Below are 16,116 nucleotides of genomic sequence, written 5' to 3' on the forward strand. Positions count from 1 at the left end.
ATTTGATTATATTTAAGAAATATATTGCACCATAAGGGTGGTCAAACTCTGCGACAGCGGAGCAGGGAAGCTGTGGAATCTCACTCTTTGGAGACTTGACACTCAACTGCACAAGCTGCTGAGCAACCTGATCTAAGTTGGTCCTGCTTAAGTGACTTCGTCTTTCTGACTCAGTGGTGTCTTGCATTCTCTGTCTTGGAGGATACCACCCATGCAACCTCCTGTGAAACATACCTTCAGGTCAGACACATCTCTGTAGCACTGCTCAGAACGGGTGTGATCAGACAGCTGCACATTCCAGAAACATGGGAGCTGGTAGACAAGGAAGGGATTTTGTTTGATGACTGCGTTGAAGATATCCTAGCAGACAAAACCAGAAAAGCAGTTGGGTATGTTGTTTCTACAGTGAGATGATTTCAACCCCTCCCCAAGCTGAATGTCCTTTTCCCCCTCACAGGTAAAAATGCAAATGGTTATGCAAGTTGAAATCTGCAAATCTTGCTTCATAATTCTGTTTCCATAGAGGGTCCAATCAATCTAAGGGTGATGTGTAGATCTGAAGACGAGGAACAGGCTCTTTTGACACACAGAGCTAATGGATTCCATCAAAGTTTTCAAAACATGTACCTTCTACGCCTGGCAAGAGATGCGGTTCCTCTTCTAGTCACCGGGGAGAGTAATACGCAGTAAATGACCAACAGCCTGCTGTTAGTAAGTACTGCATCACTTTTCAGTACAGGGGATGAAGGTGATCATGGCAGTTGCGCTGTGTCAAGGTGAATTACTATGGGGGATTTTAGCTAGAACTTCATTGTTGCAACAAGTAATCTAGGTATTTCATGGAAAGGGCATGTAGGTCAGATCTGCAGAACAGCCTACACCATGAGGGACAGAACGTGTTCTGCTTCTGTGCTGCCATCCAGTTGGAGAAGTAAGATACAAGGGCAGTCAGTCATATGGTTAAAGTTCTATAAACAACTTCAGTCTACTCTGCAAAATTTTGTCCCATGGAGGTATTAGACAGCAACTCAGGACCTGGCTGAAAACATACTGAAGTTGCAAGAATTGTTTTAATGAACTTCAGTAGCTTTTGGATCAACCTGCAAGGACATTGCACACAAGTGCACATCTCTGTGCACAGTAAGCGGCATGCTTCCTTAGTGGTGGGTGGTCATAAGCCAGATGTAGTTCAGAAACAGTAGAAATATCTAAATATGATGCTGTATTGAGTAAATACACTCAAGCTGTTGAGCAAGACTTACTGGTTCAGGTCCAGTACTACATTAACAGGGCTTCTGGACTTAAAACTGAGAGCTGGCAGGAAGCACAAAGAGAGTAAATATGCATTTCTGCGTATAGGTGCACTATTTCTTCTCTTGGCCTCAGTTTCCCATCTGTGCAGGGAGACAGCAGTGCTTTTGACTTCCAGGGGTGTTGTGGCAAGGAGCAAATTAAAAGAGTGTTGGGACTCATCTGCCAGAAACAGTAAAGAAGTATCTGGAGACTCCTAAAACTAATGTCTGCTTAGACTATAACCAGTAGGAAAAGACACAGTCTATTTGGACTTCTGGTGTCTGGAGAGTTTTATGTTAAAGAAAGGAGGACAGAAAATAAAAGCTTGAGAACCCCATTTGTTTATCTTACGAATCATCTGTGCAGAGTAGGTTAAAACGTCAGTGTAGTAAGCGAAATCTCAGGAGTAAATCTCAATACCTCTCTTCCATGTTTTCCCCAGAAAAATTCAACAAATGGTAACTACAGGCACAATATCTTTCTCCTGCCTTTTCCCACATCTCATCCCCTTTCCACTTCGTACTTTCCTCAATCCATGGAGTAGTGGTTGTAGCACTCATCTACAATGTCCTACTCACCTGGTCAGCCAGTGAAGTGGAGAGCATGCTCATTAACTCCCGCTCTGCTGTGAGTCTCCACATCTGCTCCCATTTCATCTTGCGTAACTTATCGAGAAGCAGCAAGATAACCCCTGAAGAAAAACACAGTGCAGAGAAGCCATGATGCATGTGCCAGCCAAGGTCCATCCTGTGTATGTGCTGACTCAGCAGTTAAAACAAGGACATGAGCTGAGATCTATCAGTGGGAACTACAGTCCTTACCCTTCGCTAACACAGGTTGACTAAAAAAAGCAGTGTCAGGTTTCAAGATGCCACTAAGAGAAAGCTCTTCTGAACCCCTGAGGATGCAGACAGGAAAAGGAGAAGGCATACAGATGAATGCTTGGATATACAGGCTTGCAAGAAGGCTAAAGTAGCCAAAGAGGAGTGAAACTGGGAAGAAGTAAGAGAAGGATGTTCTACTTCTAATAGTCTTCTTAACTGATAAAGTTTGATTTCATTATGACATGATTATCATTGGGATTATTCCTTACAGACTGAACGGATCGAGGTGATTCACATGATGGAGGTTAACTCCATCCAAAGGTCATTATCGTTCCAAATAGAATTAGACAATATCCTACAAGAAAGAAAGAAGGAACCTCTTGACACTCCGAGGTGACCCTCCCACTCCTTATTCTGAAAAGCTACAGGCTCTAAGAGGATAGATATTCTGTCAAGTCCCTTTCTACTAGGGAAAGGGTAGAGACAATCCCGATTTATCTAGTATGACTCCATTCTGCCATCTTCACATGGAACAGAGATCTGCTTCCTCCAAAATCCCACTGTTTAAATTAATTTCTATATGGGCTGAAATCAAGATTATGCTAAGCCAAAGAGAATTTTGTCACTCATATTAAAACATTTTACTCAGTGTGCGTGGGGGGGAATCTGGCCCTTAATACTTACTGCATAGGATGCAATACATACATGGCATAAGATGAAACTGCATCCCTTACTTCACCCAGTAAGAAGTTAATCACCTGAAACATCAGACTGCAATCCTTGAAATTTATTTTGAGTAACAGATTATCAATGCTGGTTACAACCTAGCCTTGGAACATGCCCACTGTTAAGGCAGCAAGTGTTCATAGAGCAGGACCCTCAGATGAGAAAGTTACACTTGAAGCCAGAAAAGAGGTGTCTCAACATGCATGAGAGGTTACTCCTGGGCTGCATGTGGAAGGGAAAACAGCAGAAGCAATGAAGCTGGACTGAAGCATCAGCAAAACCTTTCCTACAGTGTCTCAGAAAAATTTTACTTGAAAAATTAATTTGGAAAGACTTAGATAAAAGCACTGTCATGGGGAATGAATGCAAACTGAAGGACCATAAAGGAAGAGTACTGATAAACAGCAGCCTAGCAGGTTGACAGGAATTACCTAGTAAGAGCAATGATAGGTTCTGTGTTGTTTCACATCTTCATTAGTGGAAGGGGGAAGTGAACAGAATAGTAATGACATCTGCAAGTGACATTAAACAAGAGGTCTTACAAAAAAAAATGTCATGGCAACTGTAAAGAAACATAACAGCTACACAGAACAATATGAAATGGCAAAAGGCAGGCACTGGGAAAAGCTGCCGGAGGGAATCTAAGATGATAAAACTGGAAGTAATGAGAATAAGAAAAGAAATGTAGTCTGAGTACTTAAGAAAAATTCTCCTAAAACTGTTGTGGTGAAATAACCTCAGAACAGCAGATGAAATGCTTTATTTCATGAGTTGTTAAAAATCAGGCTACACAAAGATCAGAAGTTATACCTGGAACAATCCTGCACTAGTTGGGAGAGAACAAAGGTGGTTCCAGCTCATTCCTATCTTCAGTTTCTATGACATGGCAAATTTCTTTCTAGTAAAACCTGGCACTGCCATGAATAAAAAGAAATGCTCTTCTGGCAGTGAATTTTGTGGCCTGTTTTAGTTCTGTTTTCCGTTTCCATCCATCTGGTTCCCAAGGACGCTGGAACCTGCACTGGAGGGATCCCCTTTCATCTTCAGTCAACCTTTCTGCTTCCAGTTGTTGGATTGGAAAGGGATGTATTGTCACAACATGCTACAACTTACTTCTGCCAGTGTGTTTGTCTTCCCTGCAGCATAACCGTGGAGTGAGTAGTGTGTGTGCATTAGCTTCTAAGAGAGCCATTGTGCACTGTCTGAAATTCTAGATCAATGCGAAGTCTGTTCCTTGTGCTGCAGTAATAAACTGGGTGGAATAAGCTCCTCTCTGGCAGTGGATTTTTTCCAGCTGGCAAGAACTGTCAGGTTTGTTTCAACAGTGAAATACAACTTTATTTTTTCTTAATAAAGAATCTTCTCAGAAGATGTAAGATTGAGTTAATTGTAATAGTTTTTATAATTTATAGACAATAAAACAATTTTTTTAAGCTTCCAGTCTGAGGAGGAAAAGGGGAAATGTTTTAATATGTGGAGTACTCTCCAAATTCTTTGTCTTCCACTCTCATGTTAGCAGCAGATCATGGCATTGAAGCTAAAGAGATTATGCTGTCCTGAGGGGGTATCATGGTAGCAGCTGAGAGTAAAAGAGGCAGATGGGGTGGAAAAACTGGAATATATATGAGAAAGGATGTATTAAATTATGATGCAATCATGGCTATTGAAAATATTCACAAGGTTTTAATGTTCCATTGTCAAGACTAATTTTGATATGATTTCTATTTTAATTCACCTACAGGCCTGGGTTTAACACCTTTGTTCAGCCTCTGTTCAGGGCTCCTTGCACTGTGGAATTCTAATTTACTGCTGCTGTAAAAAATTACTCCTGGAGAATATTTATCACAAGTTTAAATATTTACTCATTATTGTTAGCGAGATTTCTACTAAGAGGAGAATTTAATACTATTCACCTAATCAGTGCTATTTAGTGAAAAAGCAAAGCAATAGCATGTGTGTTGGGAACTTTTAAATAGTTCATGCAGAGGAAAAATTACCTTTTCTTCAGAAGAGAGCATTTCAGTTTTACTTCGTGTTGTTCTGCTACCAAAAGCAAACATAACAAATGAACTAACTCCAATCTGCACAATTAGTTTGCAGGCAAAGTGTATGAAATAAGTAAAGGGAAATATTTGCCTCAGGAGCCCGTTCCCTCACAGTCAAATTGACTGAAATCTCAGACTAAATCCAAGATGACATACAGCTGAACATAAGGGGAAAGGGACTTACTCTCAGCTGCTGCACTGGGGAAGGAAGAACTGGAGAAAAAAAAAATATCAAAGGAATACTTTATGAACATCAGGCCCCAGGCAGTGGACTTCTCATCTTTTGATGAGTGCAGCGTTTTCCTGCCCTAAACTACCTGACAAAAACAAAGGGAAATCTCGGCAGCAAATAAACAAAAAGAGAAAAGCGGCAACCCAAAAGTCTCATGTGTATTAAACAAATGATGATCAACCACACAACACCCTATTTTCCTTATCCTGAGGATATAGTTCAGCCTTATACAGGGATGCAAATATCTCAAAGAACTCCTGCAAAAATAATTCTTTATTACTAAACCTGTGGAACACATCCTAGTCTAGTTCTTACTTGAATGGCATTTTCTCCCACTGCTTGATCAGACTTTGCTTGAACTACCAAAATCTAACATTCTGAATTGCTCAAAAAAACATACAAGAAAGCAAAGGCAGGAGTTGCTCAAGAATGTAATTTCAGGACACACACAAAAAAACCTCAGCCCCAAAAGCAAAACAAAAAAGATATAAAGGAATCTGGTGACTAGACCAGAGAAAAAAATCTGAATTAAAGTATCTGGACTAAAATGTTTCAGTTGAAAAATACTGCAAATTTTGTTTTGGCATGTTTTAGAACTCAACTTATTCCAAAATAATATTTTTCACTTCAAAACTGATACAAATTAAAAATCTTACTGAAATGCTTACAACATCTGAAAAGACAAATAAATGTTTCATTCCGGGTCTAACAAAACTCTGACGGTGAGGGTCACCTGAATTTTTTGCCTTTTTCTCATGTTTTGATTAAATCTGAATAAAATCTTACGTCTTTCCAACGTTTTGACTAAGCAATGGTTTCAGTAGATGCTTCAAGCCATCTCAGCAAAGCTGTCAGGGTGGTTTTTTTTTTTTTTGGTTGTTGTGTTGATCTGCTCCAGAACTAAATATTCCATTTTTTGCAATAGCAAATTGAGAGTTTACAGAAACATCAGCAATTTCCCTTAGAATGCTACCAACTCTTGCTTCAGGAACACAGACTACGGCTTTTCCTGGAATTCAGAGAGGAATATATAGTAGAGCTAGAAGTAATAAACAACATTTTAAGATAGAACAGAATCACTTACAGAAGTTATAGTGAAACTGGACAAGCTTTCAAACTCAATCAATTTATTACAATGGCCCTTTTAAGGTGGCTGAAAAAATATTCAATGCTGTGGGGGAAAAAATTGTAGCTACTAAGGGATCATTTTCTGTAAACACTACCTCACCTGTTTCTTTCAGGTAGAACAGGATGCTTTTGTGAGCTACTGAGGCAATGCCATATTATATAAGTAGCATCTCAGAGCCTGTCCTTGTCAGATTTTAAAAAATTAGTCTCATAATTAAGTCTATAACAGTGAACCACCCAGACAGACAGCAAATAGATACCATTACAATATCCATGAAAGGCAGGCAAGACACATTTCCAAATATATTATAAAGCAATACTGGGTTACTGGGATTTTACAAAACCCAACCATCATATCAAAGGCCACACGCCAAAACACTGAGTCTTAAATGTTGTAAGAAATAACGTTAAATAGGGCTGCCATTATGGAGATTTGCTGCAGTAAATAACTGACACAGAGATTTAAGGCAGTAAAAACTGTAACCCACCGTGTTTTGTGAAAGAGATTCAGCACCAAAAAATTGAGTTCAGTTTTAGGCACTATGGAAGGGGCTTGTAACTCTGCTATCCTGGAAGAAGCACCATGAATAGTGTTGACTGCTGAGTACTCTAGCAAATACTTATGCATGTTCTTTTAATTCCTGCTTTTTGTAGCTGGAATCAACAGAAGCGGTCGCAGTGCATAGGGCAGGGGCTGTGCCTATGCCCCTGCTGGATCAGTGTTGCAGCACTCAAAACTAATCAGCTGCAACAAGGTCTTTTACCATCTCATACCAACATACTCTCCATGCCAGTCCCTCTACTGCCTTCTGGTCTCTCCTCATCCACGGCATGTGTTCTCTCTCCTCTCTCTACTCCTTCTTCCTCTCTCCTCCTCGGCTGCTCCCTCTTCATTGGCTGCCCAACCTCTTAACAGAACCAGCCACAGCTGCACCTTGTCTACATCAGCCAACCCACTGCCCCTGAAGCCAGCCCACAGCTGTATGTTATCAATGTTAATTAACCCAGTTTCATTCCTCTACAGATCAGGGCACGAACGACCCGTTTTGCTAAGGACTGCTCTGGAACCCACTGGGTCACACCTCTGCACCACCCACCGTGGCCTCTGCTCTCCACCCACAGTATCAACAGCAAGGAGAAAAATATTAAGTATGTGGCTGTTAGGAATTAAAAAAATGAATTAAAGCTGCAATTCCACAATGAGATGCTGCACACATTTTTAAATCTTCAGCTTAAGTCTTTGTGAGGATGAAAATCACTGCATTCATTTCACTTGATTTACAGACCATCTGTCTAACTGCTGCTCATAATTTGACTAGCCATATCATTAGTATAATAAAACCATAGCTTATGTCTATAGCTTTTAACACGGTACGACTGAAGGACTGTTATTCTAACACTTCTGGAGTTCCTTGATACATTACTTAACTATGAACTTACATGCACTGGCCCTTTTCTCCAAAAATGCCTTTCACAGTCTAAAAAAAATTAATAAAACCTTGTGTTAATTGAGAATAAAGGATGACTCCACATTTGAACTTTTCTCTGAGAAAACCAAACAGGGTTGAGAAGCTGTTTTGAAATGGAAAGTGGGTGTCCCTCTGGGCACGGTGACAGAATGCAGTAGACCTTGTCTTCTCTGCACGTGTATTGAAAGTGAAGCCATGATAGAGTGCATTTTGCAAAGCAGTGCAGTCACTCTGTTGGGAGCCTGGTTCCTCTTAAAGCATTATAAACATTTTGTTTATGCTTCTTGATGACCATTTAATGTAACGGAACACACTTATTTTCTTTGTTCTCCTCTCCTGAAGCATGTTGTTTTCTCCCTAGGCAGAATTAAAATGAAGGATATACTCAAGGAAGATGAAAGATATATTTAAGCATGATTTTAACTTCTTACAGAGCTAGTGACTAGCTCAGAATTTCCTAGTTCTCCAGTTGTTTCTTCATTGTTTAGATGTTATTCTTCCTGAGCAATTTGAAAAAAAAAAATACATATGTTTTGTATGTTCTGTTTTATGACTTCCATTTCTAGGTGAATTTCTCCAACTTTCCTAAAGTCCCAAAGGCTGCTACAGAAAAATTTCCTTGATTCAGGAGTCTAAAAGGTCTACAGGACTGGAGTCATGAGCCATAGAATTTTTAGGAAGTCTATAGAGGAAAACCTCTGCCACTTGAAAGACCATCCTGCTAAGTAATGCTCTCCCCTCCTATCTTCCAGAGTCCTGTGAAGAGAAGTAACAATTCTGCAGGTCTCTCTCAGGTCGGGAAAGAAAAACTGTCTTTAGACCTAGAGGAATTGGCCTTTTCTTACATAGATCCCAAGCAGTGCAAAGTCATACACTTTCCTGCCCAAAATGCTGATAAAGTTTTCCTAAATCATGTAATGGGAAAAAACATGGCTGGCAAAAAGACAAATACTAGCAAAATCAGAAAGAGAAACTAAAGTTTTTCCCAGCTGCTCTACTTGCTTTGGGCACCAAAGAAGACAGGAATAGTAACTGTTCTCAAATCCCAGTGTTTCCTGAACACTGTACAAAGAATTGTAGGAGATAAAAACCATCTGCGAAGAAGCTCCTTACATGGGTTTTAAAATGCACCGCAGTTTTCTTATAGCTTTTGCAGTCCATGACCCTTGTGAGCATATAGGGTACAGAGATTACATTTTAAAGGCAGTGGAAAGCACAATTGCAGGTACTTCTTAGTTGGTAAACTAGGGAGATGGCTTCCAAGAGGGGGAATAAAACCTCAAGGCAAATCACGAAATGATCTTGACATTCAAAAGATTTGGAAAGTTTTTGCTGAGAGGTTTTAAACCTCAGATACCACATTCTAACTTCAGACCAGCAAAGGGAGAGAGGAGGGGGGTTTCAGCTTCTGTGTGCTGTAGCACAATGGCAATGACCGAACTAAGTGGAGCAGATGAGACCTGTCTCCAAGAGGTGTCCCACATCACTGCCATGCACAAGTACCACCCAAAAGCTATTCGGTGTGCATCTCTGTACATGTCTGGAAGTCAGGATGAGGTGCCAAAGGTTGACACTAAGAAAAAGATGGTCAGGTACACATCTTACTCTAAAGCACTTTGAAATGGGAGAGTTAAAAAGAAACATGATACAGGGGAAATGTGAATAAATTCTACAAATTTTTAAAGAACTTTTCCTCTTTTCAACACTAAAAATGCAGTAAGTTCTTACATGAGAGGTTATTTGTGATTTCATTTGGCTGGGTGCTCAGGTGACTTCAGCTGAGAGGAAAACAAAGTCCTGGTTAAATACATATTTAAGTGCTTTAAGTGATAAAAGTCAGAAAGGGTAATTTTTAGCTTTTGCATAAGAGGCCATAGGATTTTTCAAAATTAATTTGTGCTTTAACTAGAGCCTAACTTCTAGAAAAACATTGTCTTGATTTAAAAATTTACAATAATGGATAAACTATCACAAACTTTGATAAATTATTCCAATGCATAATTACCCTGATGAAGGATACTTCCCTTATTTCTAATTTGAACATGTCTTTGAACTTGCAGTCATTTGATCTTGCTCAACCTTTGCTAAATTGGCAAGCCCTCTATTAAGAAATGTTATTTTCTCCTGCAGATACTAATAATCTATGATCAAACTATCCCTTGACTCGCTCCCAGACAAGCTCCTGGAGCCATTTTTCCCAACTTTATGGGAGATTTTCCAGTATTTTCTACGAACTTTGTTAATTTGTAAGTACTCTTCTTTGACCTGTGGAGATTAGACTAAAAAGTAGCTAAATCTACTTTTAAAAATATATCCATTGCAGGAAGTGATCACTAGCACCCAGATCAAGTACTACGGAGTGGTTGTACACACACTCTTCAGGGTCTAGCTCTTCATTGAGCCCGCTGGCCACATTCATACTACATGGTACTTGTCTCTGAAGGTATAGTTTGTGTTTCTTCTGTTTTCAGACATAACAATTATTCCATTTGCATTTCTCCGTGCCCAACATTATGAGAGAGCCATGCTACAATCTTCTAGACTAGAGACACTTTAGCATGGAATTGAGGGTCTGTGTTGTGTTCATTGGAGAATGTCATCAGGGCATGTGGGAATATTAGAGAGTGTGAAGTCTTCTGATGCAGTGTTGAAGGACTGGAAAGGGGTGCCAAACAGAGTGTAGTCCTATTCATATTACCTTCCAGAAACAGTTCCTGCAGTGAGCTATCAACAAATTATACTTTTCTACTTTTCTTTAATCCTTGATAAAAGACAAGTTTCTCCCTGAAAAAGACAAGGTACCAACTAATAACAGTTGGACTTGATGGTCTCAAAGGTCTTTCCCAACCTAAATAATCCTATGATTCTAATCTCTGTGCCCTGTGGATAATGAGGGAGCCAAGAGTGAAGAATGAACTAGAGTGCTACATTTTCTGACAGTGTAGACCTCCAGTATGTCAGGATTAAAAAGTCTACACCCAATACAAAACATATCTCCTGTACTCATACTTAAAATGTCCCTGTTTATACATCCAATGATCACACAAATTATTTTGACAACCATACTAAACGTGGCTTTACATTCACCTGATTATCCATCCTGGACTGTTCCTCATGCATCTCTTCAATCCTTCCGAGTGTACAATTCTACATGTCAGTGCCACAGAAGTGTGAGTGAGTGTCACAACTACATCAAGTCAGAATAACTGGACTTTGAGTGAGCTGTCCTGAAGAGAAATCATAGAACGGTACAGCCTGTACAAGGTTACTGTGCAGGTGGTCCAGTTATTGAATCTCTGTGTGCAGGCAAGTTCGGAAAAACGGATCACAGAAAGCCTGTTCCCATGGATAGAAATGGAGGAGGTTTGCTGGAATTTGCTGAATATTTGCCCTGGTGAAAGCAAGTACGTCTTCCAAAATTAATTTATCTTGGACCTCCACCAAGGAATCACTCACCTTTAAAAGAAAAAAACACAACTGTTTCTTGATCCTCAGATCCTGTAAATCAGATTAGGGCTATTTAATGCAAGAGTCAGGCATTTATCTGGACCTTATTCATGATGCTTATTTATGTTTTATTCTTCCTCAGAAAGCAGCAAAACCTCAAAGGTAACAGGGATCATTGCTTTTTATGGTTTTTTTGTTGTTGTTTTGTTGTTTTGATACTCTCAAAAGCATGACATTTAATAGGGGTTGAAATGTCAACAAATCTACAAGGTTTCCACTTTGGACTATGTGAAGAGGAAAAATGCACCCTGCACAGGTGATAATTATTTTGGTTGGCTTCTAATATTAACAGTAGCCCACAAAGCTAATTATAGAGATAGGCACAATGAGTAAGAACCCGTCATAGCTTTTCTTGGTCTGGTGTTCAGTCAATGCCCTAGCAACAGAGGAGGAAATGTGCCTCATGGGTTGAACAGCCTCTCAGGTATTTCTTCACAGTTGGATGACAATGAGGTTTATGATTTTGCATTCAGAAGCGACCAGCCAACTTACACACACGCACACCCCAAAGAGTAGTTTCTTGACTGGAGGAGATTCAGGAGGGATAGAACATTCTAAGAAATAGATTAGGTGAAAGAAAGCAGCAGCACAGAATGAGTTAAGTCTAAAAATTAACCATAGTGGTTTTAAAAAGAAAAACAAGGAACACAATATGCTTTAATGTAATGATTTAACCCAAAGGTCAGCTGCAGGTCAATCCTTCCTCCACGATCATTTTTCATCCACTAACAGACAGACAAGATTAGGTTCACAACAGAAATACAGGGATGCATTTGCATAAGGAGAAAATATGTGTGGAGCTGTTTAGCATGCTCATGAGGTACAGTTTGGATAAGTGGACTACAAGGTGCCTGAAAAGTAAAGGTGGACTGCCAAGCTCAAAGGGTTGTGTTCAGCAATAAAACATTCAGATGGTGGCCAGATGCAAGTGGTATACCACAAAAGCTGACACTGGGGCTGATACTGTTTAACATCCTGATTAATGAACTGGAGATGAGATAGAATGCGTCCTTAGCAATGTCACACGTGACACCAGACTGGGGTCTGTGGCCAGCCCGGGGATAGGGCTGCTGTTCTGAGGGACCTTGATAGGCTGGACAAGTGGGCTAAGAGAAAGCTCATGAAGTTCAATGAAAAGTTCTGCATGGGGCTATTCCTGAATGGACAGTGCAGGCTGGAGGACAAGTGGATAGAAAGGAGTTTTTCAGGAAAAGTCCTAGGCGGCAACCAAATTGTGGGCTGTATTAGCCCTACAGGTCAAGGGAAGTGATTAACACTCTACTTAACACTTGTAAGACAACATCTAAGTACTGCTTTGGAATCTTCAGTCGACTAAAGACACTGACATGCCAGAGTAAGTCCAGTGGAGACCAACCAAAATGCTTAGAGGCCTTGAGAACATGTATGAGGAGAAGCGGAGAGAACTGGTTTTGTTCAGCCTGTAGAACAGAAGGCCAAGAGGATCTCTTACTGCTGTCTACAGCTACTTAATGGAAGCAAATTCTTCTGAGAGATGCACAGAGACAGAATGAGAGGTAACTGACACAAACTGCAGCAAAGGAAATTCTAATTACGTATTAGGAACTTTTATGTTCTATTTTTCTCACCAAGACAGCAGCCAAATACAGGAACAGGCTGCCTTGAGAGGTATACTTGGACATACTAAAAACTCAGCTGGAGAAGACCCTAGGAAACCTGAGTTGGCTTTCAGTGGGAAGAGGACCAGAAGACCTCTAGAGATCCTTTCTGACTTAAATTGCCTATAATTCTATGTTTGGGAAAGCTTCTCTTTTCACTGTCTCTATTAAGGCCTTGAGAACCACCATGCAGAAACTATCTGGATATATAGGGTACTGCAATGGTCCTGTCCTCTGATGTCCTGGTTTTGGCTGGGATAGAGTTAATTTTCTTCCTAATAGCTCATACAGTGCTGTGTTTCGGATAGTATGAGAATAACATCATCATACTGATGTTTTAGTTGTTGCTAAGTACCGCTTGCTCTAAATCATGGACTTTTCAGTTCCCATGCTCTGCTAGTGAGGAGGTGCACAAGAAACTAGGAGGGAGCACGGCCATGACAGCTGATCCAAATTAGCCAAAGGATTATTCCATAACATAGAACATCAGGCTGAGTATATAAACTGGGTGGGGAGCTGGCCAGTAGCTGCTGATTGCTGCTTGGGGACTGGCTGGGCATCAATCAGCAGGTGGTGAGCAACTGTAATGTGTACCACTTGCTGTTTTTTTCCCTTGGGTTTTATTCCTCTCTCTCCCTCTCTTAATTACAATTATTGTTGTTATTATTATTTGAATTATTAAACTGTTTTTATATCAACCCATGGGTTTTACCTGTATCTGTTTCTCCTCCCCATCCCACTGGGGGCAGGGGTGGGAGTGGGTGGGGAGTAAGGCAGTGGCTGCGTGGTACTTAGTAGTTGGCTGGGGTTAAACCACAACACCTGAGCTCAGTTTGATGAAGACAGGTGGAGGAGGGAGGGTTGAGAAGCTACAGCAGGAGCAACTGAAGTCAGGATGTAGCTGGACATAGAGACAGAAGACAGGCAATGGGGAAAGGAAAGAACTGAGTTGCTGCTTCTGAGATCTCAGTGTCCACTCAGTTTTGCAGATTCTTCTTTCTCAAAAGTCTCTTGCTATTTTTTTAAAGTGGAAAGGTTTTTCCTGAACCTAATTTGCCCTAACACTAAAATGATTAAAGTATAGTGATTTCTGTAGCCAACAGCATCTAAGAGAGCGACCTGACTATGACTAAATCCAGCATTTTCTTGTTGGCACTCTCTTAGAGGTGACAGCTTTGACACAATCTTAGTTAATCTGCCACTTTCTGTGACAGGCACCAGGCTACTGTTAGAGTCCAAAGATGGAGTCTAATTTGTTGCCTTTTTCTTTGCTTTGAGACTATGGCTAAAATCTCTGTTTCTGTATCTACAAAAGCAGCTACCTTTACACAATCACTTTTATGAGCACAATGAGAAACTGAAAAGTGAACTTGTACGTCAGCAGAAAAAGTATTGGTTTTACTATTACCATGCATTTCTCTGGAGTTCTTGTCATATCGTAGAAGATTTTGTTCTCAGTTTAGGCACCTGGATGCCTCTACTAAGCTTTTATGTGAAAGTCTTTCATCTAAATTTAACCTGCTAATGATGGTCCCTCTGCAATAAAGAGAGGGCATTTCAGAGTGCTGGACAACATAATTACTCACCAAGCTATGTATGTTCCCATAAAGAACTGTCACGATCAAATTGAAAATACCACACTTCAGAATGATTCTTTAAATCATTAGATTGGAATACTAGATATATATGTCCTATTTGTGTACATTACATGGACAACTTTGCATTATGAACTCAGGTCAGAGCAGTAAAAAGCCCCAAACTAGGACAATTTAATCAACTAAAAAGAAATACTTTTTATTTACTCCAATACAATGAAAACTAGAATCTGGTACAGACTGTTTGAATGCCATTTTCTTTTAATCACAGGTTCCTTAGAAGATGAAAGATTTCAGTGTTTCAAAGAAAGGCAGGTATTGTTTTTTTAAAAAAAGTTATTGCAGGGTCTGATAGATTCAAATGCTAAGGAGCAGAGGATGTAACTCAGAGAATGCAATGAACAGTAAGTAAGTAGACTACTTCAGCCACAGTAATACCATTACTACATTGATAAGCCTCTGAAACTAGCACCATTTTCAAAATCAAATACATATTGGTCCTCATTTCAGAAACCTCAAGTGTGCTGTGAACACGTTCTCAGTACCTCACATGCTTTAGAAATTGCGTAAGAAAGACTGGAAAGGAAGCTATTCTTTGAAGTTAGTCAGCTTTAATATAGCTTATTTTTAAGTGTAAGTTACAGATTATAGCCAACAAAGATAGTGATGTGGTCATCAAAAGCAGAATTATCATTTTAGCTTCCCAGCATCAACAGACAGACTGATAATTTCTGTTGAGCATAAAAGCAGCATGTTGGCACTTCCTAAACTACTGCCGTACGATGTGCATGATACCTGCACTACAAATGCATCTTTGTGCAGTATAAAGCACATGTGTATCAGTATGCTTTGCCCTGATAACAATATTGGCTGAATGAGCTCACAGTATCTTAAAGAAGGAACAATCTACCCCCCCAAAATGGTACAGTGTGAATCTGAGTAGGTGAAGAAAGTGTTACTTTTTTGCCTTGATATTGGCGTTGGACTTTTATTTTTACCTTTTTTTTTTTTAATCATTACAATTTATTTTTCATCTATTTGCAAAGGCTCCTGTACTTTAATAACCAAACCTAGTGATACCAGTTCCTGTACCAAATGTGACTGATATTTTACATAATAGGAGGCAGGAATATTGCAACAGCTTCTAGAGAGGGCACGGCTAAACTGAGCCAGGCCCTGATGGTGGGTATTTAAAGGTTCTACAAACCATGAGTTTTTTGACTTCTTCATTCACTGAGACATTCACTGAGATTTGGAAAAATCTCCACTCTCAAGCAACCACTGTACTCCTTTTTTTACACCATGGAGAAAAGCACTGTTTTTAGTCAGAATCTATGCAATGTATTTTGTAAATTAGTGCTAAATCAGATAGCTGTCAAGGAATTCTGACTCTTCCAGGGGGAAAAAAAGGCATTTTGGTAACAGATCTATCCAGATCTGTTAGGCAACAATAATCACTTAAAGCATTAACTGTGAGAATTTCTGAAAAACAGAAATATCTGATTAAAGTAAAAGAGCTCAGCAGTTCTTGACATCAGATCCATTATCATAATATCATGAGCAGAAGCCTGTGGAGCTCAGATGAATCATGGAATCATAGAATCATTTAGGTAGGAAAAGACCTTTAAGAACATCAAGTCCAACTGTTAACCCAGAACTG

General features: G+C 39.8%; 1 protein-coding gene across 3 annotated transcripts in view; it reads right to left on the bottom strand.

Annotated features, from left to right (window-relative positions):
• Positions 1-16,116, bottom strand: part of LARGE1 (LARGE xylosyl- and glucuronyltransferase 1) — a 286,548-nt gene that overhangs the window by 41,933 nt on the left and 228,499 nt on the right. For all 3 annotated transcript variants that reach the window (XR_003563335.2, XM_027816040.2, XM_027816042.2), the window contains 2 exons: positions 1,872-1,984; positions 235-360 (listed from right to left, as the gene is read on the bottom strand). Coding sequence is in view for 2 of the 3 variants with exons in the window: in XM_027816040.2 (XP_027671841.1) it covers positions 235-360; positions 1,872-1,984 (239 nt within the window). In the remaining variant the exon portion in view is untranslated. The remainder of the gene's footprint in view (positions 1-234; positions 361-1,871; positions 1,985-16,116) is intronic.

Source organism: Falco cherrug, chromosome 5 (assembly GCF_023634085.1).
Source record: "Falco cherrug isolate bFalChe1 chromosome 5, bFalChe1.pri, whole genome shotgun sequence".
In the NCBI taxonomy this organism is placed as follows: domain Eukaryota; kingdom Metazoa; phylum Chordata; class Aves; order Falconiformes; family Falconidae; genus Falco; species Falco cherrug.